The 27,764-nt window shown below is 35.6% G+C and overlaps 1 protein-coding gene across 1 annotated transcript; it reads left to right on the top strand.

Moving 5' to 3' along the window:
- Positions 1 to 17,820: 17,820 nt before the first annotated feature.
- LOC132299183 (ras-related protein RABD2a) lies at positions 17,821 to 26,254 on the top strand. Its single transcript, XM_059795665.1, has 8 exons — positions 17,821 to 17,992; positions 21,787 to 21,859; positions 23,201 to 23,248; positions 23,338 to 23,385; positions 23,816 to 23,887; positions 23,998 to 24,153; positions 24,276 to 24,379; positions 25,898 to 26,254. Exons 1-8 carry the CDS (start codon positions 17,979 to 17,981, stop codon positions 25,992 to 25,994), a joined length of 612 nt encoding a protein of 203 aa, XP_059651648.1. The 5' UTR covers positions 17,821 to 17,978; the 3' UTR covers positions 25,995 to 26,254.
- Positions 26,255 to 27,764: the final 1,510 nt, after the last annotated feature.

Here is a 27,764-nt window from a genome sequence, read left to right as displayed (position 1 = left end):
CTTAATTGATTATTTGATTGTTAATCGATTACATGCTTGTTTGTCTTGTGTTGTTTAAATTACTTGTGGATTGGTTTATTTAAATGGTGTTTTATTTTCTTTTATTATTATGGCTTTAATGGAATTATTTTAATTGGTTATTTAAATTGTATTTTATTTTTTTAACTTAATTATATTCTAGCATTTTAATTATTTATGTGGCTTTGTGATTTAAATGTAATTTAGCTGCTTCATTATTAGGGTTTTATGTTATACATTGTAGTTGGGTTAAAGCCGACTTGTTGTTGGTTTAGGATTTAATGTAGGTTTTAGATTAAAACCTATAAATACATAAGCATACGTCTGTCAAGGGTTACAAAACAAACCCTATTCAGCCTATTCACGAATACTGTGAAACAGAGAGTTACAGAGAGGAATACAGAGAGCAACAGAGAGGGAACTTTGAGGGTTTAATAGAGAGGCTCAAGAAGGAAGGAGTGGCTTGCTTCTGGGTTAGCCAAGAGTAACAGAGGCGTTGAACAAAGTTGGAAGTTCAGAGACGTGGATTAGAGTTTCAAATCTGAAACTCAAAGGCAAGTTTCTGTTCTTGCTATTTCCCTTTAATTCGTGTTCTGTGCATGCCTAGCTAGACTCCAGGGGTTTAAATACATGCTAGACTCTAGGGGTTTAAATACATGCTAAAACTGATTTAATCATGCATGCTTAACTGGATTAAAACAGAGGGTATATGTTTTTAGTTTCAGTTTCTTATTTTGAATGGTTATGGAAGTTTTGATGCATAATTGTTGTTTAAGATAAATCTTTGCATGTTAAAATACTTATAATAATTTAGTATGGACGTATGGGACATAGGTTGAAGCTTAAAGGCCTTAACAATGGAGTTCTGGGGCTTACAGGGGCTGAACGGACGAAGAAGACGGCTTCAGCATCAACTTAGCCGACTTAGTTGGGAACTTAGCCGACTAAGTTAGCAACTTAGCCTGCTCAGTTGGCAATTGAGCCGACTAAGTTGGGCCGCGACTTGGATTTTAGTTTTAATTGCCCAAAATTGTGTTGGTACCTATTTTCATTAATCTAAATGGGTTAAATGGACTTTGGAGGGTTCTAGGAAGCATAATACACTTCTTATATTAAAGCAATTGGGCAATATGGACTTATAAATAATTTTTATAAATTATTTAAAGGATAGTTTGTTGTTTAATTGTTTAACAGTTGTGTTAAATTGTTCTAAATGATGTATATTATTGTTTTAGATCTTTAAGATTATAGGTAAACAATGATTCATAAATGGATTAAGTTATGGACAGTGTACAGTTAGGGGAGGATCCTACATGTTGAGCTTTGCAAATGCTAATCAGTTTACACTTTAGAAATTGGAGGATTATTTTATATGAATTAATTTTAATTAATCATATTTGGATAGGATTATAAGTAACATGGATTACCTGAATTTAATCATGCTTGTGTTGGATCAAATTAATATTCACTTTGCTATTCAACTGCATCAGTTTATAGATATTTTGGAGGATGTGAACGCTTATACTTGTTTAGCTGTTTACAATATTGGAATTGGATTTTTAGGCTCTCTAATGACTGCCTAGTTTTGATATACATGTGTTAATTTATATTGATGCATGTTTTGAATGATGGTTGTTGGATGTATATAATAGTGTCGTTTACTTAACTATGCTATCTGGAGAATTATATGTACCGGTATGGGACGGTGACATATTAGGTATAGATTAGTTCAAACACTGTGTTCTACCTAACTTAGATTGAGTTATGGACTAACCATAAAGGTTAAGTACATCTCATATTTGAGTCATATCAATTGTGAATTGAATGACTTACTATGGTTTCAGGATGGATTTGTTATACATATATCAGACCACTACACAGATGGATGGTATTTTGTATTAGGAGGAGTATGGACTTTATATATATATTATATATGTGTCATGGTATGTGCCTGAGTCTCAGGACCATGGTTAGGGCGCGTATATCGCCTAGGATGGATAACTGGACATAGGTGTTGTTCCCTGGTAGGTCTAGGTACTCATGCCACCTTAGGGTGCGTATTCGCATATTGCCTTCTATTCAGGCTGAGACAGACCTATTGGACTAGCGAGCGTCCTATAGTGTGTACTGTATATACATATATGGACTACTATAGATATTGTTGAGTCTATCTAGGATGTATCTGTGTATCTGATTCCTGTTTGGATTGTAGTAGAATAGGACTTGCATGTGGGCCCGACCCACTCTTTTATTTTTCAAGTGTTCGTCAGTTCCAGGGTTAAAGCTTGGATGTGCAGAGCAGATACAGACACTCATTCCTCCGACTACGTAAGAATACTCTCTATGTTTAGCTTTAGATTTTACTTCAGTTGTTTTAGTTTCAGTTTGGGTTTTTAATAAGGGGTCCACTGGATGGATTCCCGAGTTGCATGGATTGGAGGTTTTGGGAAGTTGAATTTTATTATTATGATTTAAGGATTTTATTATTTAGTATTCATTCAGCGTTATTATTTATTTCTTTAATTCATTATTTTGTATTCCGTGTTCATTTTAACATATTAATTGTTTGGTATTCCCTCGGGTTCGGGCTTGGGCCTGATCAACCCGTGTCTCGGATCCGAGGGGTATCACAGAAGTTGGTTCGATCGAAGGTCTCTTGATCGATCTAAGAATTGGTTCGAACGATGGGACAGAGAGGTGATTTGGATGCAGGTTTCTGCAGGTCGAAAAATTTTCTAAGTGTTGGATGCAGAGTGGAGTTCGATCGATCGAACTCAGATTTGAGATCGATCGAACTATGCAGAATGCTCAATAATGACATGAAAGCTCATGCAATCCTCACCAAAGTTCCTTTGAATGCATATGAACCAAAAAAACAAGTATCTAGACTTCGCATGAAATGAAATGAAAGATATAAATGAGGGAGGAATAGGGCTTCGACACCCTACGAATGCTTTTGCTAGTTTTTAACGTCTCTAGCAAGATGTTAGGCTCTTCTAGCCCGAATCAAAGATCTTGTTATGCATCCCCTCCTTATTGGGGTGATGAATGGTTCTTTGAACTTTTCCCAACAAATGGTTCTTTGAAGAACTTGTTGGTTTAGGCTCAAAAGGAGCTTTTGGTTCCTTGTCAATACAATCTTCTATGTGCTCATACACCGGGTCAACTAGATATGCAGTTTCCAAATGTCTTTGAAAGATTTGATCCTCTATGTAAGGTTTCAACCTTTGACCATTAACTTTGAAAATGTTCCCCTTCTTCAAGTTTTTGATTTCAACCGCCCCATGAGGTGCAACAGAGATGATTTCATAAGGACCCTCCCATTTGGTTCTCAATTTCCTAGGGAAGAGTTTCAGTCTAGAGTTGAAAAGCCAAACTTTTTGACTGGGTTCCAAAGACTTTTTCACAATATGCTTATCATGAAAGGCTTTGGTTCGTTCTTTGTAGATTTTGGCATTATCATAAACATTGTGTCTCAACTCTTCTAACTCACTCAATTAAAGGAGCCTATTTGCTCCGGCTTTATCGAGGTCAAAATTTAGCTTTTTAACTGCCCATAAGGCTTTATGCTCTAGCTCAACCGGAAGATGGCAAGGCTTTCTATATACAAGTCTATAAGGAGACATGCCAATGGGAGTTTTGTAAGCCATTCGATAAGCCCACAAAGCATCATTTAGCTTTTTTGACCAATCTTTCCGGATGGTGTTAACCGTTTTCTCAAGAATATGCTTAATTTCCCGGTTAGACACTTCGACTTGCCCGCTTGTTTGAGGATGGTAGGGAGTGGCTACCTTATGAGTGACGGAGTACTTAAGAAATAAGTGTCTCAAGAATTGATTACAAAAATGTTTTCCTCCATCACTTATTATATCCCTTGGCATACCAAAACGAGCAAAGATATTGGATTTGATGAATTGAATGACCACGAAATGGTCATTCGTTTTGGTAGTACATGTTTCCACCCACTTGGAAACATAATCAACGGCAAGAAGAATGTATTGAAAACCATAGGACATAGGAAATGGACCCATAAAATCAATGCCCCATATATCAAAGATCTCAACAATAAGTATATTGGTCAAGGGCATCATATCTCTTCTAGACATTGTCCCCATCTTTTGACATATCTCACATGATTTGCAAAAATTGTAGGCATCTCTATGAATAGTGGGCCAAAAGAGCCCACTTTGAAGAACCTTTAAGGCGGTCTTCTTTGCACTAAAATGCCTACCACATGCAAGAGTGTGACAAAACACTAGGACACTTGGAATTTCACTCTCTAGGATGCATCTTCTCACAATTTTATCCTGACAATATCGGTATAAGACAGGGTCTTCCCAATAGTAATTCCGGATGTTGGCAAAGAAACGATTCTTTTCGTTCTTCGACCAAGAAGTTGGTAGCTTGCCTACTGCCAAATAATTCACAATGTCGGCAAACCAAGGCATTTTTCCATTAGAAATTTGAAAGAGTTGTTCATCCGGAAAAGAGTCACAGATTGGTAGACTGGGGAAAGACTCTATCGATAACCTAAAAAGATGATCGGTAACCACATTTTCGGTGTCTTTCTTGTCCTTGATTTCAAAATCGAATTCCTGAAGAAGCAAAATCCATCTAATTAGCCTAAGTTTTGTTTCTTTTTTTGTCAATAGATGCCTCAAGGCGGCATGATCAGAATAAACAATAACCTTGGACCCTAGGAGATAGGAACGAAATTTATCTAGTGCATATACTACGGCAAGTAATTCTTTCTCGGTAGTGGAGTAATTCAATTGAGCTCCCGAAAAGTTTTACTTGCATAGTATATGGCACAAGGAAGCTTACCCACTCTTTATCCCAAAACTGCCCCCATGGCATAATTAGAAGCATATCACATGATTTCAAATGGCAATGACCAATTGGGAGGTTGCATGATAGGAGCAGATGATAATAATTCACGTAATTTATGAAAAGCGTCTAGGCATGCTTGATCAAAGACAAAAGGACTTTCCTTGGCGAGAAGATTGCACAAGGGTCGAGCAATTTTGCTAAAGTTTTTGATAAAACGGCGGTAAAAGCCAGCATGACCTAGAAAGGAGCGAACCTCTCTCACTGTTAAAGGTGGAGGTAATTCAGAAATAAGCTCGACCTTCGCTTTATCAACCTCTATTCCTCTCCTTGAGATAACGTGACCCAAAATAATACCCTCTTGAACCATGAAATGGCTCTTTTTCCAACTAAGTACAAGGTTGGTTTCATGACATCTTTTAAGCACTAGATCTAAGTTTTTGAGGCATGCATCAAATGAGGACCCAAAAACAGAAAAATCATCCATGAAGACCTCTAGATACTCTTCCACCATATTCGAGAAAATTGACATCATACACCTTTGGAATGTGGCGGGTGCATTGCACAAACCAAAGGGCATCTGTCTATAAGCAAATGTGCCGAATGGACATGTAGAGGTAGTTTTCTCTTGGTCTAATGGGTCGAAGGCTACTTGATTGTACCCCGAATAGCCATCAAGGAAGTAATAATGTTGTTACCCGGCCAATCTTTCTAGAATTTGATCAATGAATGGCAAAGGGAAGTGATCCTTTCTAGTGGCGGCATTCAATTTGCGGTAATCAATGCATACATGCCATGAATTGGCGGTGCGCTTAGAGATCTCCTCACCCTTTGCATTCTCAACCACCGTAATCCCCATTTTTTTGGGAACTACTTGAGTTGGACTCACCCATTTGCTATCGGAGATTGGGTAAATGATTCCGGCATCCAAGAGTTTGACGACTTCCTTTTTAACTACCTCCTTCATGTTTGGATTAAGTCTCCTTTGGGCATCCCTAAAGGGTTTTACATCATCTTCCATAAGTATGTGATTCATACAAATAGAAGGGTTAATTCCCTTAAGATCCGCCACACTCCATCCTATAGCTTCCTTATTTTCTTTAAGCACACTTAAGAGAGCATCTTCTTGGTCTTTTTCAAGACTTGAAGAAATGATAACCGGAAGAGTCTCTTTTGGTCCTAAGAATGCATACTTGAGATTGGAATGTAGAGTTTTAAGCTCAAGAATTGGTGGAGAGACTAAAGATGAGACCGGTGGAGTGCTAGAGAGTGGAGGAAGAGGTTCTATTGGAGTCTTCCAAGATGGAAAATTTAAGCTTGCAACAGATTCCATGAGATTGCTTACTTCATTCATTGAATTTTCATCATCAAATCCACAACTTCCATACATTTCAAGAAGGCAAGAAGCTAGAGGATCATCGGATAAAAGAGATGAAAGACTATCATCAATTGGTTGTTTCATTACCATTGTTGGAATCGATTCCTCAACAACCTCATCTAACACATCTACAAGGCAACACTCATCTTCATCCATGGGATGTCGACTTGCATGGAAAACATTAAGTTTAATCATCATATTGCCAAAAAAGAGGTCCATTATCCCGGATCTATAATTAATTGTTGCATTTGCGGTGGCAAGGAATAGTCTTCCCAAGATGATTGGGATGTGGTTGGAGGGATTAGCAACCGGTTCAGTATCAAGACTACGAAATCAACCGGAAAGTAGAATTTATCCACCAATGTCCTCAACCATGCCCCTAAGTGTTTTAACGGATCTATCAGCCATTTGAAGCACCGCCGAGGTTGGCTTCAATTCATTCAACCCTAATTAGACATATACGAAGTAAGGAATCAAGTTGACACTTACACCTAAGTCAAGAAGAGTTCTACGAATTTCATGAGTTCCAATTACATAAGAAATAGTCGGAGCACCGGGATCTTTGAACTTAAGTGGAGTGTTTTGTTGAAGAATAGAGCTCACTTGCTCCGTGAGGAACACTTTTTTAGGGCTTGGTCCCTTGCTCTTCCTCTTTGGTGTGCAAAGATCTTTCAAGAATTTTGCATAAGTTGGAATTTGCTTAATAGCATCCAAAAGAGGAAGATTGATGTTGACTTGCTTAAAAACTTTCATCATATCATGTGTTTTCCCTTCTTGCCTCCCATAAGGCGAAGTTTCCTTTAAAGCATAAGGGAATGGAGCTTTTGGCTCACAAGACTTTGCAATTTGAGAGGATGATGGAGAAGATTGAGAATTTTGGTTGTAAACATTTTCATTCAAAGGAGTAGGAGTGGAATTGGGAATTGGATGGGTGATAACTTTAGGTTACACCGGTTCACTATCTTCCTTTGGTAGTTCAACCCTATTGTCCACCTGCTTACCACTTCTTAAGGTGGTGATGACTTGCGCTTGAGCTTGAGAAGAATACCCCGATGTAGGGTTTGCTTCCACACAAAATTGGGCCTTTGGATTCCTCTCGGGTTGACTAGGTAATTTCCCAATTTCTCTTGCATTCAATGCATTAACTATAGTCCCGATTTGGGATTCAAGCTTTGATATGGATTGAGAGTGGGAATGCAACAAGTTGGTATCCTTTTCCAAGCTACCCAAGGCCATCAAAACCTTGTCTTCAAATATGGAATTACTAGATAATGCTTAAGGATAATGGAAGCCAACTTAGGAATCATACATTTGAGGATGTGAAAAGTCATTCATTCTTTGATGTTGGAAGGGAGAAGAGACGAACCCTTGAGAACCTCCATTTCTTTTATGAGGTGGAATGTATTTTCTTTGAAGATTTTTAGCTTGACAAGGGCTTTCATTCCACAATGGAACATATGTTTTTGAATAAAGGTGAGCAAATGTGGCATTAACTTGTTCAAAGTGTTCATTAACAACATGTCCATGGGGACAATTGAAAGTAGTATGCAAAACACTTGAACATGTCATGCAAGGCTCACAAAGATGAGTTGTGTATGATGAAAATGAGAGGCATTGTTAGCCGGTTTTTTATTCAACAAAAATTGATCAAGTTTTTGAGAAAGAGTTTTAACCTCGGCTACAATTTCCCTTGAATTTTCAATTTGACACATTGTTACACTTTTCTCCTTTTTAGTAAAACCATGATCAAGCCGAGAAGTGTAATATTTATGCAAAGAATTTTCACTCATTTTTTCAAAGAAGTGCCAAATGTCATCTTCATGTTTTCCAAAATATGAACCTCCACATGAGGTATCAACTATGTCCTTTTGCATGTCGGATAGGCTTTCATAGAAGTATTGGCAACTTGCCATTTTGAAATACCATGGTGTGGACACTTTCTTAGCAAGTCATTCAATCTCTCCCAAGCCTCATGCAACAACTCTCCTTCCCTTTGAGAAAATTCTCTAATTGAAGCACACATTACATTGGTCAAACTTACGGGGTAAAATTTTTTTAAAAACTCATTTTGCATTTGTGCCCAAGATGTTATTGAATTCACCCCTAAAGTATTGAACCAATACTTTGCTTTATTTTTAAGTGTGAAAGGGAAAAGGAGTAATTTAAGAACTTCCTCCGAGACATCCATGTACCTCACGGTGGAATATAGTTCAAGAAATTCATTAAGATGCCTATATGGTTCCTCTTCATCCAAGCCATAAAAGAGTGAACACATTTGAATGGTCTCGGGCTTGATTTCATATTGATTAGCCTCAAAATTAGGCAACACAATGCAAGTAGGTGCATGGTAAGCACAAAGATTATAATGATCACGAAGGACCATTGGAGGAATTGGAGCTTGAACTCTGGGGTCATGTTGATTAAGAGGTAGGTTTTGCATGAAGCGTGGGCCTAAGTAGCCAAGATTACCCTCTAGATTTTCCATGTGAAAGCCTAGAATGAATGGTATGACAAGGTCTATACAAGACTACAAATGACACACAAATCACAACAAAACAAGCAAGCACTCCTCGTTCACAACAAATCAACAATCAACAAACTTCCTTCACATACAATGTTCCAATACTCCCATGCTTTGATAACAATGCAAAGAAAAGTAAATTGCCTCCACGCGGGCTCACGGTTTATCTAAGAGTTTAAAAACTAGCCTCCACGTGGGCCGACGATTTAACTAAGGGATTGAGTAAGAAAAAGCTCACTGTGACACCCCACATTTTTCACGCATAAGTTGATCAGGCTTATACACGAAAAATGAGAGATATGAAAAATCATTGATAATATACAAGCATGGAATACGAAATGATAATAATAGAAGAATTTAGACAGGAAAGGAAAACTAAATAATAAAACATCCATCCATCCTTTATTAAATACAATATTCCTTTATACAACTTGGAAATCCTATGTCAAAGATCCTTAAATATAAACCTGAAAGTTCAACGTCGGAAGTAAATAAAACTGAAAGCAAAATAATAAATAAAACTTCTACCCTGGATAAGACCGTAAGAGTAGATGAGTTCGAATAGTGGTCCCACACTGCTAAGCCTCAACCTTGAAACGAGTACTAACTGTGTCCTGAAATAACAACAATGGTGGGTCAACCTCACGAGCAAGTCCTCTCTACTATGACCCAAATCAGAGAATCAAATAAATTAATCATTAATATTCGGAAGTATACTCTACCTGTATACACCTTAATGAAACTACACAATGTATAATATGACCTCAACCAGAATAGACGGTGATCACTTAGACTCACACGAGGTGGTTAAGTGTCTCCTTTCCCTACCTGGGAAATCAGCTATTAATACAGGGTGCACGGTATTGACAACACAGACTATAAGTCCTACACAGTGGTAACACATCTCAAGGTACTAATGAAGATACTGAGCATATCACTTAGGCAACACATGCCAATAATATTAAACCACATACCCCGACAGCCACACATCTGTCTATGGCAACGAATGCATAAGGTATAAATGAGTCTGAACTTATTAGTCAACTCACATGGTTCTATATGGCAACACATCCATATAATATAAATGCGACTTAATTTATTAAGCAGTCCACTTATTACCTGAAATGCACACAGCATAATAATAATGATTTATATATCATTAACAACATAAAAAATCCTGTAATGTATAATGGACAATTTATATGAATCAAATCATATAATCATTTCATTTAACATTAAATAATAACACAATTAATATTCAAATATGTCATTACATTAATTACATCTGTTTCATAGTGATCCGTACTGTAAACAATATAATTAATGTTTAGAAATATTAATCAGACATAATTATAATTAACGGGTAGTAAAATAATAATTTAAATGTCCCGTTAAACCCGTAAATACCAACCCTAGGCCCAAAAATGCAAGTTTAAGGTTCTAGAAATTGCAAAACAGTCCCTAGGGGTATTCTGGACTTTTTCAGTAGCTGTAGGGGTCCCATACACGCCCTTACGCACCTTCCTAAGCTTCCCCCACGCATTGCCACCTTCCCCACTCTCACACGCGCCTCCACGCGCGTTTGGAGTCTGTCACGCGGGCGCTCTAAATCCCTGCTGACATGGCGCTTACTGATTCGTTGGTTGCATGGTCTTGCTATGGGCGCGCTACACTGGATGAATCTACCTTATCTTCACCTAATCCAAAGGTTCTTGATCCGGGTGTACTGCGGTAACATGGACTGCAATGCACCGGATCAATCAGATTCAACTAATGGCCAGGATGCGGGTTTACAGTGCGCCGCATCACACTGGATCATTCCGGTCACCTTCCTCACTGCCGATGGCCGGAAATCTCGCCGGAAATTTCAGAAAATTCTAAAAAAATCCCTAAAGCCTTAAATAATTATTTTTAGCTATATTTAGTTACATAGTCTAATAAAATAATATCTAGCACCTTAAATAATTAATATTTCACTAATTTAATAAACTAAAATTATAATTCATTAAAATCCTAGCATGCTTTCCATACTCCAAAATAACCTAAATAAATTAAATAATTAATTTATGGATTCAAAGGGGAAAAGTAGATAATAACTTGCCTTATGGATTTGAAACAAATCCGCTGATTGCGCGTAGTCGGGTAAAATCACCTACACCGGTCCAAGCTTCTTTCTTTCTCCCTATTCCTTTTACTCTTATAAAATAGCTCTCTGTAATTTTTAATCTTTCTAACTTACGTGAGTTCCCTCAATTGATAAGCTAACTAACATATATATATACTAACTTATATAATATAAATAATACAAATATCTAACCTAAATATTTACTATCAACATTCCCACCTATACTAACTTAATACCATGCAATCTTAGTCAAACAATTGACATAAAATTCTACCATAGTAAATGAATTCTATTCTAATATCTAATTTACATCATGACATTTTGTTATTATTATTATTATTATTACATATTAATACACTACAATACAAATGTAATACTTTAATTAACTAATATTAATTAATATAAAACATAACCAATTATAATATATAGAGCATCTAATCTAAATTACATGTACAAACCAATAATATTAATTTAATAATTTAGCATACACAATTCAAGGTGAATAAATCTGCACATTAAATAATTAACCTAATACAAAATTAATTTAAATAAACTCTTTAAAAATACTGGGTATTACACTCACAAAGATCATTTAGTACTTCAACTCCAAATTTAAAGCTTAGCTTAGCAATTTTTTAAATTTTAAGCATTTTTCCTTGCTTGCTTTGCTCTTTTGCTTGGATGCTCCTTTGCTTGCCTACTAGCTCAACGCTCCTAGTCAAAGATGAACAAACACAACAAGTAATCTAAAGAAAAATAAAAACAAAGTAAAGACACGATCAAAAGAGTACTAATTCCTAATTGATTCCACAAATACAACGTTGCCTAATCCCCGGCAACGGCGCCAAAATTTAACGATTAAAGCCGTTTCTACACGCCAAATTGATGTAGTGAATGTGTGGTTCAAGAAAAGCCTTTTGGATCAAGTTTAAATTTATAAAAACCAATACTAACACTACTACTAAAGTAGCAAGAGTGAGTAGGGATCGTCCCAAGGGATTGGAATCGTACTTGATTGTGGAATCGCAATTAGGGTTAGTAGGTCGAGTGATCAAACAAATGGTTGGTTGGTTAATTAAACTAGAGAGCAACTAAATTAAACTAAGTAATTGAATGTAACAAAGAGTAAGTAAGAGGGAGAAAAATCTTGGGGTTTAGAGGTCACCTCCAAGCAATGATTTTCTACACTTCTAACTAGTGACTAATGAGGGTAATGTGTGTTGTAATATTGGTGTGTGTGTGTGTTTGGTTGATTCAATTGGCAAGGGCGACCAATTAAGCATACATTGTCTAATCAACATGTGAAAAGCACAATATATCTAGCAATTAAGTATATATTGTCTAAATAGCATGTGAAAAGCACAACATATCTAGCAAGTCATTAATCATTTCATTAAGCTCACAAGCCAAATATACCACAAGGTTAGAGACATATGCTACTTGCATTCAAAAGTATGGAACATCAAACAACTAGCATGGATTGCCCTCTCATCTAACAATTATGCTACCACTACACTACAATTAAGCTAATGACATGAAATTAAACTAATTAAGTTAAGGGAGAGGCATAATCCATCAAGAAATGAGCATGGACCATCTAAAAAATCACAAGAGTATTCTTCTAAGTACAATGTTTTGACAATCTCTAAATATATACAATTAATACACATAGACATGCATCAATAACATAAGAAATAGAGGCAAACATATGAACATCTATTCTAGCATGCATAAACATATAGATAGAATGAAATGATCAATTAGAAGCATTAAACCACATAAATCATTGAATAAACAAGATCTATAGATATCAAAGTGTCAAAACATTAATTACAACACTAATCCCTCAATAATATACAAGATTAAGATATAGAAAGCATGTTTGGGGCTAACTCTAGCCCCAAGAGGATGTCTAGCCACTCATGGTGATGTTGCTCCAACCCTCAAGGGCTAACTCCATGGAAGAGATTTTCTCCTTTGTTGATGAAGAGTCTCCAATGGTGTCTCTAGCCTCCTCCTCCTCTAAGCTTCCTTTCCAAGAGATGATATGAGAATGATATTGGCTCCCCCCTGTAAAAAGCAATCTTTATCCTTATATAGGTAGGTCAAAATGACACTCAAAATGAGTTAGGGTCGTGCACACAATATTCCCTAATGATTGGATAAAGGATAACTTTCAATGAGATGGAAATTTAACTTTTTCGTACTGGAGGAAATTCGATCGATCGAACCTTGGACTTGGATCAATCGAACTGGCTGGGATCCATCGAACTTAGGATGGATCGATCCAACTGGTTGAGCTTTTTGGGGAAAAAATAAATCCGAAATATTTTAAGAGATATTTTTGGGAAAAGGACAGAAGTGGTTAGTGGATGGTACAGTTGTGGATAGGATCAATCATTTGAATAAGGATAAAAGTGTTCGATCGATCGAAGGGTGGTGTTGGATCGATTGAACTTTTGGACTTTATACTTTTGGGCCAAGGCTTGGATCTATCTTGAAGTGCTGAGATCGATCATTGTTCGATCGATCGAACCTTGAACTTGGATCGATCGAACTTTGCTGCTTCCCAACTTTGGTTTCATTTGCTTTCTTCTTTCTCCACTTTGCTCCTTTCTTTGTTTAATCCCATAATTGCTTCAATTAAGCTCTTATTTGGCTGAGTTAGCTTATTTTCGGGATAAGTGCCTGAAAATGGAAATAATACGAAATTAATCTAAAATGGTAAAGTAAGATAGATATAGGTGCCAGAATGCCTAAGCTTAAGGGGTTTAAATACGCATTTTTCAATGCTCATCAGGCGCCTTGGATGTAGGAGGTGAAGCCAGAGCAAGGATTTTAAAGCTAATATGGTATTTTCAATTCTCAATTAGGAAAGGTGGTGTTTGGACGTGACTGTATAACCCTAACCCAATTTGATAAAATCTCAAAATTAAATCTCCAAATCACACTGAATTATTTGAGAAGTGATGGCGATGGTAGGTGATAACAGTGGGTTTGTGTGGTTAAATTGGGTTTGACGATATGATGGTGGTGTATGTTTGGAGTGGCAGTGGGTTTGTATGTGGTTAAATTGGGTTTGACGATATAGTGGTGGTGTATGTTTGGAGTGATGGCAGTGGGTTTGTATGTGGTTAAATTGGGTTTGACGATGTGTTGGTGGTGTATGTTTAGGGTGGTGCCAGTGGGTTTGTGTGGTGGCATACGTTTCATATTGAGGGGCAGAGACAGTGTTGTTAGTGGAAGTGTTGGTGGGAGCTGGGGAGGTGATGGCCGGCGACTGACTGCCATGGAAGTGGGAAGTGATGGTGTCTTTTAATCCCCTTCTCTGGTTGGGAATATATATATATATCGAAGTTCAAAACAACTACGTCGTTTCATAATAAGAGCGAAATCGTCTTTTATCTTTTCCAGTTACCTGATGGGGTAAAATGCAACCAAATCATAGTTTAAGGGTTTTTTTTTTAGTTTAGGGGGGTTTCTTGCAAAACCCCAATAGTTCAGGGGGTTTTTTGCATTTAACCCTTAAATTAATGAATAAATGACATGCCTTTGTTTTAACCGTGTGATCTAATTTTAGCAGCAGGAAAGGATCCAAATCCATTCTTTAAATTAATGAATAAATGACATGCCTTTGTTCTAACAGTCAAATCTAATTTTAGCAGCAGAGAGGATCCAAACCCATTCTTTATGGTACAAAATATAATTTTAGCAACAGGAGAGGATCCAAATCCATTCTTTATGGTACAAAATATAATTTAATTCCCTTTATCTTTAAAAAGAAAAAACATAATGTATTCCATAAATTTGTATTGAATGGATTAAATAGTGGGATTTCTTCTTTCTTTAAAATCATAATCATCATCATTATAAAGGCTGAGGCATGTATAGAAAATTTAATCTTTTGAGATACGTTTGCATTCTGTAAATTCTACGGGATGGAATTATAGTGAGGGATCAAAATGGCTAAACAGGGCCAAATGAGTCTCGAAATTGAATTGTTCTTTTTTCATATATTGCAAAATAAATAATATTTTACTTTACAAGATAAATAAAAATAAAATTTTTCAAACATAAAAATATCATATCACAACAGCTAAAAAAAAAGAATGTTTGAATTAAAGAGAATTTTGTATTGTTTACAAAATGGTTGAAATGATAACATAATATTAGGGGTGGCAAATGGGCGGGTTGGGCCGGGTTTGAGTCGTGTTGAAAATAAATGGGTCAAATATGGGTCAATACCTATATTTAATTGTTCAGAACGGGTTGAAAATAGACGGGTCAAAAATGTATAGGGTCAACTCGTTATGACCCGTAGACCCATTAATTATTATTTTTTAATTATTTTTTTCCCGGAAGGTTGTAAAATTTTATTTAATAACAAATATAAAAAAATCTCAAACTCAACAATATTTATGGACTCGTTTTAGAGAGAGAGAAGTGAAGGAAAGAGAAGAAATATTAATGTTTTAAAAATAAAAATTTTATTTGCATATTTGAAAGAAAAAAAAAAACTCCGTGAAACCCGACCGACCCAGTCGCCCAAAATATTGATGTTTAAAAAATAATTTTTTAAAAAAAATTTGATGTTTACAAATATGGAAAAGGAAAATGTAATTTGTAAAAAAAAAAAAAATGACTCATGAAACCCGACTGACCAGCCCAAAATTTTGAAGTTTAAAAAATAATATTTTCTTAAAAAATTTGATATTTACAAACATATAAAAGGAAAATGTAATTTGTATATTTGTTTTAAAAAAAAAGACCCGTGAAACCCGCACGACCAGCCCAAAATATGGATTGGGTAGGGCCAGCCCAACTTGCAACCCTTCGTGAGAGAGAGAAATGAGTTGAGTGTAATATAAAATAGATGTGTATTGTGGGTATATTATGTGATGTGTGAAATATGGGTTAAATATGGATAACCATGTCCAACCTAGCCTGACCCTCAAATTAAGTAGTTAAAAATAACCAACCCATCTTAAATATGGTCTACCATAACCATTAAAAAATAAGCTAATATGAATAGATTGATGGTTTCTAACCCATTTTGCCACCTCTACGGATGAAACAATTTTGTGTTCTTATTCTACATTCCAAACGAGTTTGCATGCGTTCGAATGACACCGTCTAATCAGACCATGTCTTTTTGTTTTTTTTTTTTTTTTGTTTTTCATATATTTCAATGACATTTTATTTTGGTATTTTTGCTGAGGTCCATAATAGGTGAGCACTTTGTTCATTTATCTAAAAGTTTAAGTTGTTGAGTAGTACTGCATACCCACCCATTTATACCTCTTTTCACTTTTCATCCAGATTCGATGGGGGATAAATACCATTTGTAACATTTTCTCCTATCCGAACTCGCAACGCCATCGTTGAAATCGGGTCACTCTGCTTACCTTGGTGGCTCGCCCGCCTTAGGGGTTAGGCGTTTGGCGTGACACTGAATCAAAGACTAAGTTTGGCTCTTGTACCAACTGTAACGGGTGGACGTTTGTCTATTTATTCAAAAATTTAAGTTGTTTGGTACATACTCACCTATTTATACCCTTTTCACTCTCCATCCAAATCCGTTTTGGAACAAATACCTCTTGTAACACATGACGACATTGCAAATTATTAAAATAGTTTAGGAATAATTTTGCCAATTTGATAGATAGTTTAAGGGGTGATGCGACAATTAAAAAACAAATTTGAAATGACTTTCTTGCATTTTGGCCTTTAAAAAATGACAAACATAAAAATATAAAAAATAAGTAAAAGTAAAGAACATTTATATATAGATGTTACAAAAATTAAAATATTTGAAAATTAAATATTTTTTAATGGCCAAATTAGTGTTCAACTGACTGATCGGATGTGCTCGTATTAAAGTTCGCGTATTTCCTAGTTCCCGAACAAATGTGCCCGTTTTTTAATCCCCAATTTTTTTTTTAGAACATATGTATCAGTCCTACAACACACGCACCATTCAAGTCAGAAGTGTGATTCAAAAACGATAGCTTAAGGACGTACCTCCCATATCTCCGTTAACGCCGCTATGCCCCAGAGTTTTTAACCCCCAGCCTTCTAATTTAGCAGAAAAAGAAAGAAAAAATATTATTGTTTATTGATTGTTTTTTTTTGGACTTGGATCTTTTAAGTTAAAGATTCTCTACGTTATCGTAAGTTGAATTCCCTATAGAATGACATGTAACATTAAAAAACTTATCTACTCTGGTGTTAAACCACGTTAACTAATTTAAAAAAACTTTGAAATTGCACCATTTTAAAATAAGAAAAATTTTCCAATTTGAAATAAGAAAAATTTTCCAAAGTTTAAAAATTGTATCGTTTTGAATTAAGAAAAATTCACCACACTCTAACGACTTTTAATATCGTTATCTCTCCCTCATCTTTTCCAAAAAAAGATCATCCATCTTTCTATTTCTCTTTTAAATAGTAATAAATTTTATATATTTTTTTTTCTTAGTTGGTACTCACACAACCCAGGTTCCAAAGGATTGTTTGCACAAAATTTTTAGCACGAAATTTTTAGAATTTAAATTTTTTTATTATTTTATTTTTTGATTTGGGTAATACAATAAAAAGGTAATGGATCCGTTAAAGCATAATTCAATAAAAAAAAGGTAATGAGCCCTACCAACTAGAAAAAATAATAATAATAATAATAATAATAATTTGTTACTATTTAAAAGATAAAAAAAAGACACGACTTGTTTTATATATGAATAAAGAGAAAAGAGAGGGAAGATCTTTTTTTTAGAAAAGATGTTAAATGCCGTTAGAGTTTGGTAAAAAAAATTTATTTTAAAATGGTATAATTTTAAAAATTACTTTAAATTAGTTCACGGGATTTCTTTAACTTTTTCTAAAGAAGAAAAAGAAAAAAGTTCTAAAATAATACCGATAATAAATATAATAAACTCTTTTACTTCATCTTTCCCCAGTTACGTGCCCTCTTCAAACACACACACACTCTCTCTCTCTCTCTCTCTCTCTCTCCAGCTTACTTCGACGAAGATCCGTCAGTCCGGCCGTTTCTCGCCGGAAAATCCATTGAATCTCCGCGTCCGTTACCTTATCCTATCACAGTTACAGCCATGAATCCAGAGTAGTAAGTTCCATTGGTTTTCCTATTTTTTTAAAGATAGTATTGGTAGGTTTTTAATTAGGTTGTGTAAATCTCCAATGAATTTATCTGATAATAACGTCTTTGAAACATGTATGTGTATATGTGTGAGTGAGATTTACTTTTAGTTCTTAATTTTTTGATTATTTGCTCTTACTAATGGTTGATTTGATGCTTAAGTCGGATTATGATTGTTGATCCCTTTCTGTAAGACTTGTTGATTTTTTTGGTTCTAGATCCATTATTTGCAGTTTAGCTTCGGTTTTAAATTTATTTCAATTCCAGTTGTGTTAGATTCTCTTAATGTTGTTAGGATATATCTAGGTCCAGAGAACGCGGATATAAATGATAAATTAGCGTATAAAATACAAATAATAATGCGTACATATATATTATTTATGTAGATGATTACATAATCTCGTTTAACTTTTTGTTGATAATCACTCATCAGTCATATTGATAGCTTTCATATCTTGTATTAATAGTGAAGAAGAAAGTCTGGTATTTCCTCTCAGAAAATGAAAAAAAAATGGTGGCACTTATCAGCCACTATCATTAACGAAGGGTGGTTCATGATCTATTATAGCGTGAATGGATTACTTACCACCGAGATACAATGGATTTATCCGCTCCATTTCTGTTTGGGTTAGTCACCCACGGTTGTATAGGCGGTTAGTGGCGTGTGTGTCAGTGCATTGAATGAAAAAAAGGAATTTGGTCTATTGAAGTGTGCGCCCGGGTGCAGTGATTGAAATGTGTGTGATGTGAAAGGGAAAACAAACTAGGACTGTCGTATTGTGTGTGAAGCTGTGGAAGAAGAAAGAAGTGGGCGTGTATTGAATGCATGTTGTTGTATTGGTCAGCAAGATTGCCCATAAATATATGCATGTATTCTGAAAGAAAAGACAGAGAAGAGATGATAAGGTAATAGAAAAGGAAGAGAGTAGAGTGTGGGTGCAAGTGCATCGAGTGGGGGTAAAGAGCCACCAAAAGTAGTGAGATGTAGCCTCGTAGAAATGTAGTCGGGTATGTGAGGGTATAGATGATTTGCATGGGTAGAACACCGATGACTAGTGGAGGACCCATGGAGTGGTAGAGTCGTAGACTGTGAAAGGCTTTGGTAGATTATAAAAGGTTCGGGTATCTGACACCATACCCTGGAGTACGAGTGTGTGTACACAATCCGATGTTGAACGTCTTTACCGCGGTAATTTCTCATGACATAGTGAGTGGTATCCTCCAAAGTTGTAATATTATTTTCTTCATTAATTATAGTGAAATCTTTTCTGGACGTAGGCTAGATTAGGTTGAACCGTGTTAAATATTGTGTTTCTTTGTGGTGTTGTTTGTATTATTATTTGTTGTTGGGATCTCCATCTCTGTTTGTGATTTGGCTTCCTTTGTGCCAAACAAGGGAGTTAATTCCCAACAAGTTGTATCAAAGCTTCCGTTGTGCCAAACAAGGGAGTTAATTCCTAACAAGTGGTATCAAAGCTTCCGTTGTGCCCAACAAGTGTTATCAACGTCGAAGGTTCGTCTTGAAGAGTTTGTCAAAGCCAAGTGGTTCATATATGGCATTTGATTGTTGTTTGGTAATGGGAATCTAGAATATAATACACACACACACACACACACATCGCATGTGGAGATAGATGTGCTAGAGAGGTAGATGATGTTGTATCAGATATTTAAATATTAATCAGGGGGAGCAGCCGCCCCTCCTCCGGTGGAGATTGCAGAACCTCGGCAGAGGAGGTTTGTCAGTGAGCACGAACCATTTGTCAGGTATTCCACTTCTGAATTATCTTGTGCTAGCTTGCTGGGAGCCATAGGCTTGTCAAGAAGCTTTAGTTCTATATCAAGATGGCAGGAATATTTACGTGTATGGTAATTTCTCTCCCTCATGGGTGGAGGAGATTGCCCACTCACATTTGTATATGCAGTTAGTGGTGTGTGTGTCAGTGCATTGAATGAAGAAAAATAAAATAAAAAATTTGGTGTATTGAAGTGTGAGCGTGTGCAATGATGAAATGCGTATGCAGAGGTAGAAATGTGTATGCACTGTGTGTGTAATGTGTGGGAAAAGAGAAAATAAAATATGATTGTCATATTGTGTTTGAGGCGGTGGTAGAAGAAAAAGAAAAAAAAGTGGGCGTGTATTAAATGCATGTATTTTGAAAGAAAAGCTAGAGAAGAGAGGATAAGGAAAGAGTGAGTGAGTGAAAAGGAAGAAAACAGAGTGTGGGTGCAAGTGCACCGAGTGGGTATAATGAGGCACCAATAGTAAAGAGGTGTAGCCTTGTAGAAATGTAGTCGGGTGAGGCTAGAGATGATTTGAGTGAATAGGAGGATTTGTGGAGTGGTAGACTGTGAAAGGCTCGGGTATCTAACACCATACCCTGGAGCATGAGTGAGTGCGTGTACAGAGTCTGGTGTATACACTCATGAGGCAGTGGGTGGATATCCTCTACAGTTGTAACATTCTCTTCATTAATTATAGTGGAATCTCTTCTCCCATCGACATAGGTCAAGTTGGGCTGAACCACGTTAAATTTTGTGTTTCTCTGTGGTGTTGTTTGTATTATTGTTTGTTGTTTGGTGTTCAGATCTCCATGTCTGTATGTTATTTTGCTTCTGCTGTGCTGAACAATGGGTATTAATTCCCAACAGTTTCTATGTGAGTCTGAGATTACTTTAAAAAATATTGGCTGAAGTTGTAGAAAACAGTAAGGAGGGTTTTGAACCTTATGTTGACATGTACAACGTGTGAATTTTAAGTATTCCCACTTTTGGATTCTCTACAAATAGCAAGGTTGACCACTAACTGTCTAGCTCATTTAGTTCAAGTTCCATTACTGTTTAGTAGCCCACAGCAAAGGTTCTGTTTTGTCGCTAATAACCAAGGGTCCAAATAAAAAAAGAAGAAAAAAACAAGGTTCAATTTTGTAATCTTGGTGAAAGGGCTTTACCACTGCAACTTTACTTTTGCTTTTTATATTGTGTTTTCTTGTTTAGAAATATATGTTAATGCCATTAAGTTAATCCGAACTAAAATAGAGCATACAAGTTTTCTTAATTAATATGCAGGAAATATTTGATGTTACTGGAAAGATGTTTATAATGGACATTGAAACTGAATATTAATAATGTGAGGCAATAAAATGGATTAGGATTGCGGCCCTGTTGTATTCTATTGGTAAATCATTCTAAGAAATAACAGTAAAACGTGGTAGCATTATCTAGTGCCATCTTAAAAAATAAAATCACACGCACACACACACACCCACATATATATATATGTGGAATACAAACTGCATAAGACTTTTAGTTTAAGATCCTATTGTTATAACTTGGTCTTGTTGCCATGATATTGTGACATTCATTGGCTCCTCACATCATTATATATTTTATTGTTTAAGATTTTGACTGAACAAAAATGCATAAAGGCTTGACACTGTCTAGGATCTGTATTAGGATTCATAAGCATATTGAGCAAACATTATGCTAGATTGTGAAGATAATGTTGCTGATGAATAAGACTACGTAGACTCTGAGTAGATAGGTGAGCTTGGTTTGATATGATTGTTTATAATTTATAAGCTATTTTTGTGGAGGTTAGACTTCTCTCTTTCCTTTTCGTCTTTCCAATATTTTACCTTGCCTATATTTTGTTAAGAAAGGGGAGGGGAAAGGTGTGAGTTTAATAATGATTTGTTGTATCTTTTGCAAAAAAAATGGTTCTGAATATTCAATTTTTACTTTATGCTGTTTTTTTGCAGCGACTATCTGTTCAAGCTTTTGCTGATTGGAGATTCTGGCGTTGGCAAATCTTGTCTTCTTCTGAGATTTGCTGTAAGTTCCTTGGATTCTATTTGAACTTATCTTTGTAAATGGAGAGGTTATTTGGGTTTGTTTTAATGTAGTTAATTGGCCTTGTTCAATGTTTATAGATTGATTTGCTTTGGGTAAAATATCAAGGACTAACTAATCCAGCATGTTGACCATGTAAATTTATTTTTCTACAAATAAAAAAAATTCCAATAATTTTATGTAGTCAGAGAATGATAATGAGTATGTCTGCTGCACAAACATCGATGTGCTTCTTTACTAAGCAACTAAATGTTCCCAACTAGGAGGACAAACAATTCCAGGATACTTGAAATTCAGTGTCTTTGTTGGTCTGTCAACGGTGGCATCTGCTACTACAAAGCTTAAGGAAACTGTGGAATTGTGTCCGGTGAGCATGCAATGTGGACACCATCTACTTCTTTGAGATTTAATCTGATCACAAGCTCTTACGTACCTTTCAAATGAATTAGTAGTTTGAAATATATACATAGTTATAGACTATGTGATACTTTAGCTGTTTAGGTCAAAGCACGTGATGTCGACCATGCTTGTTTCTGTATCCTAAAGCAAATTTCGTTGCCTTTTCCATTGAAAGAATTTTATTACAGCAAGTTGAAGACACTGTCTTCTTTGGTTGTTGAATGTTTGTTTGCAAAATGGTTGATATTAGTAGAATTAACGGATGACCCACAGATCATTGATCCAGGCAAACACAGCTGGTTTAAGTAGTATTTACTCTCTTTTTTTCTAGTCTGATAAAGTTCAACTGCCCAAGTTCCATATTTTCTAGTCTCCATTTGAGTTAAAGAATTGGAAATGAGTGGATTTGTATTCAATCATTTATAGGATTATAGTGTTAATTCAGTGTGAGTAATTTAGGTTCAAGCTTTAACAATATGCATATATTGATTTGAGAGCGGATTTGAAATAGCAACATGGAAGGAGTATTTGAAACCATTCCTGCAAGGATTCTATTCAGTAAAACATGTCACTTCTACGTTCAATCTATTATTTCCTTTAAGTTATCCAAACGTAGCCTTATAGATTTACAAGATACCCCTAATTTGATTGGTAAAATTATCAAAATATCCTTATTTACCAGGCTACCCGAGTGGATTGGATTTGTGTTGGCTCTGATGAGACAACGTGGGTTGTTAATTGAGATGAGGCTTAAAATACTAAGACTCTAGGTCAACACAATCCTGTAATTTGGTTTTGATTTGTGTTTGTGGCTCATGTCAGGAATTGCCTGCTCTACTTCAATCATGTCAGTTGAGTGCATTTTAATTGGTTTAATAACCCCACTGAACCCTTATTTTTCTTGGTTTCTTGTCTTTTATATAGGATGATTCATATTTGGAGAGTTATATAAGCACCATTGGAGTTGATTTTGTAAGTAATATTACCTAGCCTTGAACTTTTAACTTATTTTACATCAACAATGAAATTATCCTTTGTTTATCGCACATTATTTTCTGTAGAAAATTCGCACTGTGGAGCAAGAAGGGAAGACTGTTAAACTTCAGATTGTAAGTTTTCATTTACTCTACGATACTTGGTTTCTAATTGTTTAATAGATTGCACTAGGACATGAGTCCTAGATGGGAGATCCCATCTTATACATTTCCTACTGGCAAGAAGTTGGGTGATTTTTTTCTTCACCAGATATCCCTCTTAGGATATATATTTTTTTTCCTAGTTGGGACACACACACTGCCTCTACTGAGGTTCGAACCCCTGACCTCCCTTTGGGAAGTAGGAGTCTTGTACCGCTAGGCCATAGGCCTGTTGTTTCCCTCTTAGGATATTGCCATATTCTGTATGTAAAACTTTTAATTGAGTTCTCGTCGTTCCTAAGCTTTGTTTTGCCTTTACTTTAGGCGATTAACTTAACTATTTTCCAGTATCTTGAGTTTCTTGATAACCATATAATAAATTGTTCTTGATTAATATGCACAGTGGGACACCGCCGGCCAAGAACGTTTTAGGACAATAACTAGCAGCTACTACCGTGGGGCCCATGGTATTATAGTGAGTGATCTCCTCTCTTTCTGTTTTACCGTATTGTTGGGTAAGTGGCATGTCGCCAATTGTATTCAAGTTATAACAACAAATTCCTCTATGGGGTGGCATTCTTGTAGGTGGTTTATGATGTGACAGATGAAGAAAGCTTCAATAATGTGAAGACATGGCTAAATGAAATTGATCGCTATGCGAGTGACAATGTTAATAAACTTCTTGTTGGGAACAAGTGTGATCTCACTGCAAATAAAGTTGTTTCATATGAAACTGCAAAGGTAAAGACTAGTTCTTTACACTTATTGTAGGCTTTTGTTGTTAGTTTAAAGAAAACATGTCAAACTTAACTCATTAATAGAGAATCTAATGATTGTGTTTGCATTGATTTAATTCCTTATAGGCATTTGCTGATGAAATTGGCATACCATTTCTGGAAACAAGTGCAAAAGATGCTACTAATGTGGAGCAGGCTTTCATGGCCATGACTGCTTCAATAAAAAATAGGTAGGTAGCAAATGCACCCAATAATTTATTTTGTCGTATCATGCCAATGCAAGTTCTGAATATCTGGGAGTAACTTCTATGAAGAAATAAGTAGACTTGTCAATGGATCATATTTTGATCCGATAACTCGGATATGGATTGAAACATTTAATTCGATAACCTGTTGACGATGGATCTGATGATCCGTTGGTTAAACAAAAAGGTTATAAATTATTGTTGATCCGATCTGATGATAATTTAACCTAACATAATATCATATATAATATGTTATGAATATATTATTTAATGCTATGATATATAATATTTACATACTATCCAAATGTTTTAATAATTATTTCTTCTTCTTCTTCTTCTTCTTCTTCCCGCTCTCTATTTTTTCTTACTAAAGTCTTTTTCTTTAACAAAGAGTGAATACCCAATTTTCTTATTTTTTTTATTATTATTATTATTTTTTTTCACAATTTGTTTGTCTTCTCTGGCTTCTTTCTCCCTTTCTTTTTTTTTCTCTAATCATTGTTTGCTATTTCTTTTGACATTAAATTTTATTCTAAACCCTTAATGAATCGGATATCCAATTAATAACAAATTGCGTATAAATTCATTCATAAATAATGTCAGGTTATCGGATCAGATTGGATAAAAAATACTCTTATCAGGTTCGGATCGGATCGAGCATGGCCGGGTTTGAATCCAATCTGATCCAATCGCAAGCCTATTTGTAAGCATAGGAGGTTGGAGAAGTAAATTTAATGGAGGACTCGTAAGCATGGGAGGTTGCCATGTCATTTGCTTTGATATCACAATTGATGGGCTGGTAGAATTTGTAAGCATAGGAGGTTGTAGAAGTATCTTTAATGGAGGGGGACTTGTAAGCATGGGAGGTTACCATGTCATTTGCTTTGATATTGCTATTGATGTGCTGGTAGAATTATAGTTATCCTGCCCCTTGCATTGAGTTCATAACTGATGGATTGGTAGATTATGGACGACTTTTGCCTTATGTGATAGATAAGTCGGGGCTTGTTGAAGAGGTTAAAAAGAAGTATCTAGTTGATATCAGGTGTCAAACTCTATAGTTTCACCCTTCATCCGGTTGTTTGATGCCTTGTTTGGTATTGAAGTTTTAATTAACTGTCAAAGTTCGTTTAGAAAGTAAAGAAATATATCGTAGTTATTTATAGGTAGAGCTTGCAATGGATCAGATGTGGTTATTTGAAGACTCTCTAACCTAACCTATCCTGCATCAGGTTGAAAATACTCAACTTGATTCCTTAATGTGAAACTAACCTGGCAACCTTATCATGTAAAAGTTTTATTAAAACATAATAATGGAAACTAATTAATGATAGATAATAGTTGGATTGTTGATTGATGGATGGATGTGATCTTCGTTTACCTTGATCTATCCTTAATTTAATTTGAGGGAGTTCTAACAAGGAAAGCAGAGTCCGATTCTTACTCTCTTTTATCTTTCTGGACATCCATTCCCTCACGCACTGGATGTTTTGTTAAATGCAGGATGGCTAGCCAACCAGCAATGAACAATCCCAAGCCTCCAACAGTGAATATCCGTGGGCAGCCTGTTGCACAGAATAGTGGATGCTGCTCATCGTAGGCAAAATGAAGTATCTGTGATTTCTGAACTGTCTGGTCTTCTGTTTCCTCCATGGGATGTGAAAATATAGTCTTAAATGCTCTTCGATTTGAAGAGAAAATCCTATTCCTCCTGAACCAACTTATTTAAAATTTGCTTCTATTGGTGGTTAAATCTGTAACCATGAGGATCCCATTCTTTTGGATATATTTAATTGCAAAAAGAACAAAGAAATCTGTACAAATTAAGTTTACTTATAAATGTCATTGTTTGTTACATTCCTTGTTCTCTTCAATTCCATGTCAATTTTACATTTGCTTTGGATTTTATTTTATTTTGTTTCAGTTGCTCATAACAACATTAGATTATTGTTGGGCTAGCTCCACTAGTTAAAGCAAAGTGATTGCAACTTGAGAGTCTGAGATAGCTCTGGTTTGGCCCGTGTCCAGCAAATGTGGTGCACATGCAGACATGTCTTTATGAGTGGTCTGTGGAAAGTGATTAATGGTGAGTGATGAATCATTCTTCAAATTCACTAAAGAATGGACAAGGTTAAATTTTTTACGTACTTGTTCGGATATGACCTGAATTCAAGTACATTGAGGCAATACGAATTTTGTTATGGGCAGGTTTTGTACTGTTCTTAGTCTCTTTTGTATTAGGGTTTCTATTGTTCAGTCTAAATAGACGAAATTCTCAATATTGAGAGAGATAGAAGGGTATTATTAGGGTTAGGATTTAAGAGACTCGTACATTTCTTTTTTTTTCTTTGCATTTTGAAATCTGTCTTCTTCATCCGTAAACAGATTTTTTCTTTGCATTTTGAAATCTGTCATCTTCATCCGTAAGCAGATTTTATCAGTCTAGCTATATTCAGTGTAGTATGTTGCTTTGTTCTGATTTGCCACAACCAACCTGCCATACAAGTATGCAACAGTGCCTCATTGTATCAAGAATCCAAACCTTGGCATCCGAAAGTCATCCCTACCCGAGAGGAAAAGCTGATTTGCCTAAAATGTAAAGCAATTTAGACATCAGTAACATCAGCTTATGCTCTCACGTTTCAACTCATTAACCCGAGAAATTATTAAATGGTCCTGGTTTATTTAACACTTGGTGGACTAATTCAATGAAAATCCTCCGATCATGAAACTTGATAATTTATCAATAGGGCCATTTTTTCAATCACAGAGTCTGTATTTAACTAGTCCACCAAGGCTTTTTTTTTTTTTTTAATTAAAACCTCCGATATATGAAACTTGATAATTTATTAATAAACTCTTGTGAGACCATTTTTTCAATCATAAAGTCTATATTTAAGTAGTCCACCAAATATTAATAGTCCAGGACCATCTAATAATTTCTTCCAGAACCCTCCGAGGCTTTTTTTTTAGTTAATTAAAACCTCCATTTATACTCTGACACCCCTCAGAGTGCTCACCTGGACACCTCCGGGGCCAACTCCAAAAATTAATATCCAACCAATTTATACCCATTTCAGACAACTTGCCCATTATTACATCACCCACAGTTTTGAAACGTGATGTAAAAGGAAAAACTCTATCTGTACCAGGCTAAGAAAAACTAGGGGACGGGACAAGTTTCTTAAAATAAGATGAAAAATATAACTCCTGGGTCCGCAATGATTCATGACGAGACTAACAAAACCCTGCATACCCAAATTGTTTGGTTGATTTCAGTTACGTCTCGCCCCGGTTACTTTGAGCATATTAAAGAATGCCCATTGGAAATTCATTTTCCACACATCAAGCATTAATAGCAAATCTGAAA

Source organism: Cornus florida, unplaced genomic scaffold (genome assembly GCF_030987335.1).
Source record: "Cornus florida cultivar Cherokee Brave unplaced genomic scaffold, ASM3098733v1 CherokeeBrave_3.0.0_Hap2_Chr03, whole genome shotgun sequence".
Taxonomy (NCBI): Eukaryota; Viridiplantae; Streptophyta; class Magnoliopsida; order Cornales; family Cornaceae; genus Cornus; species Cornus florida.
This window is presented reverse-complemented; position numbering and strand designations above follow the sequence as displayed.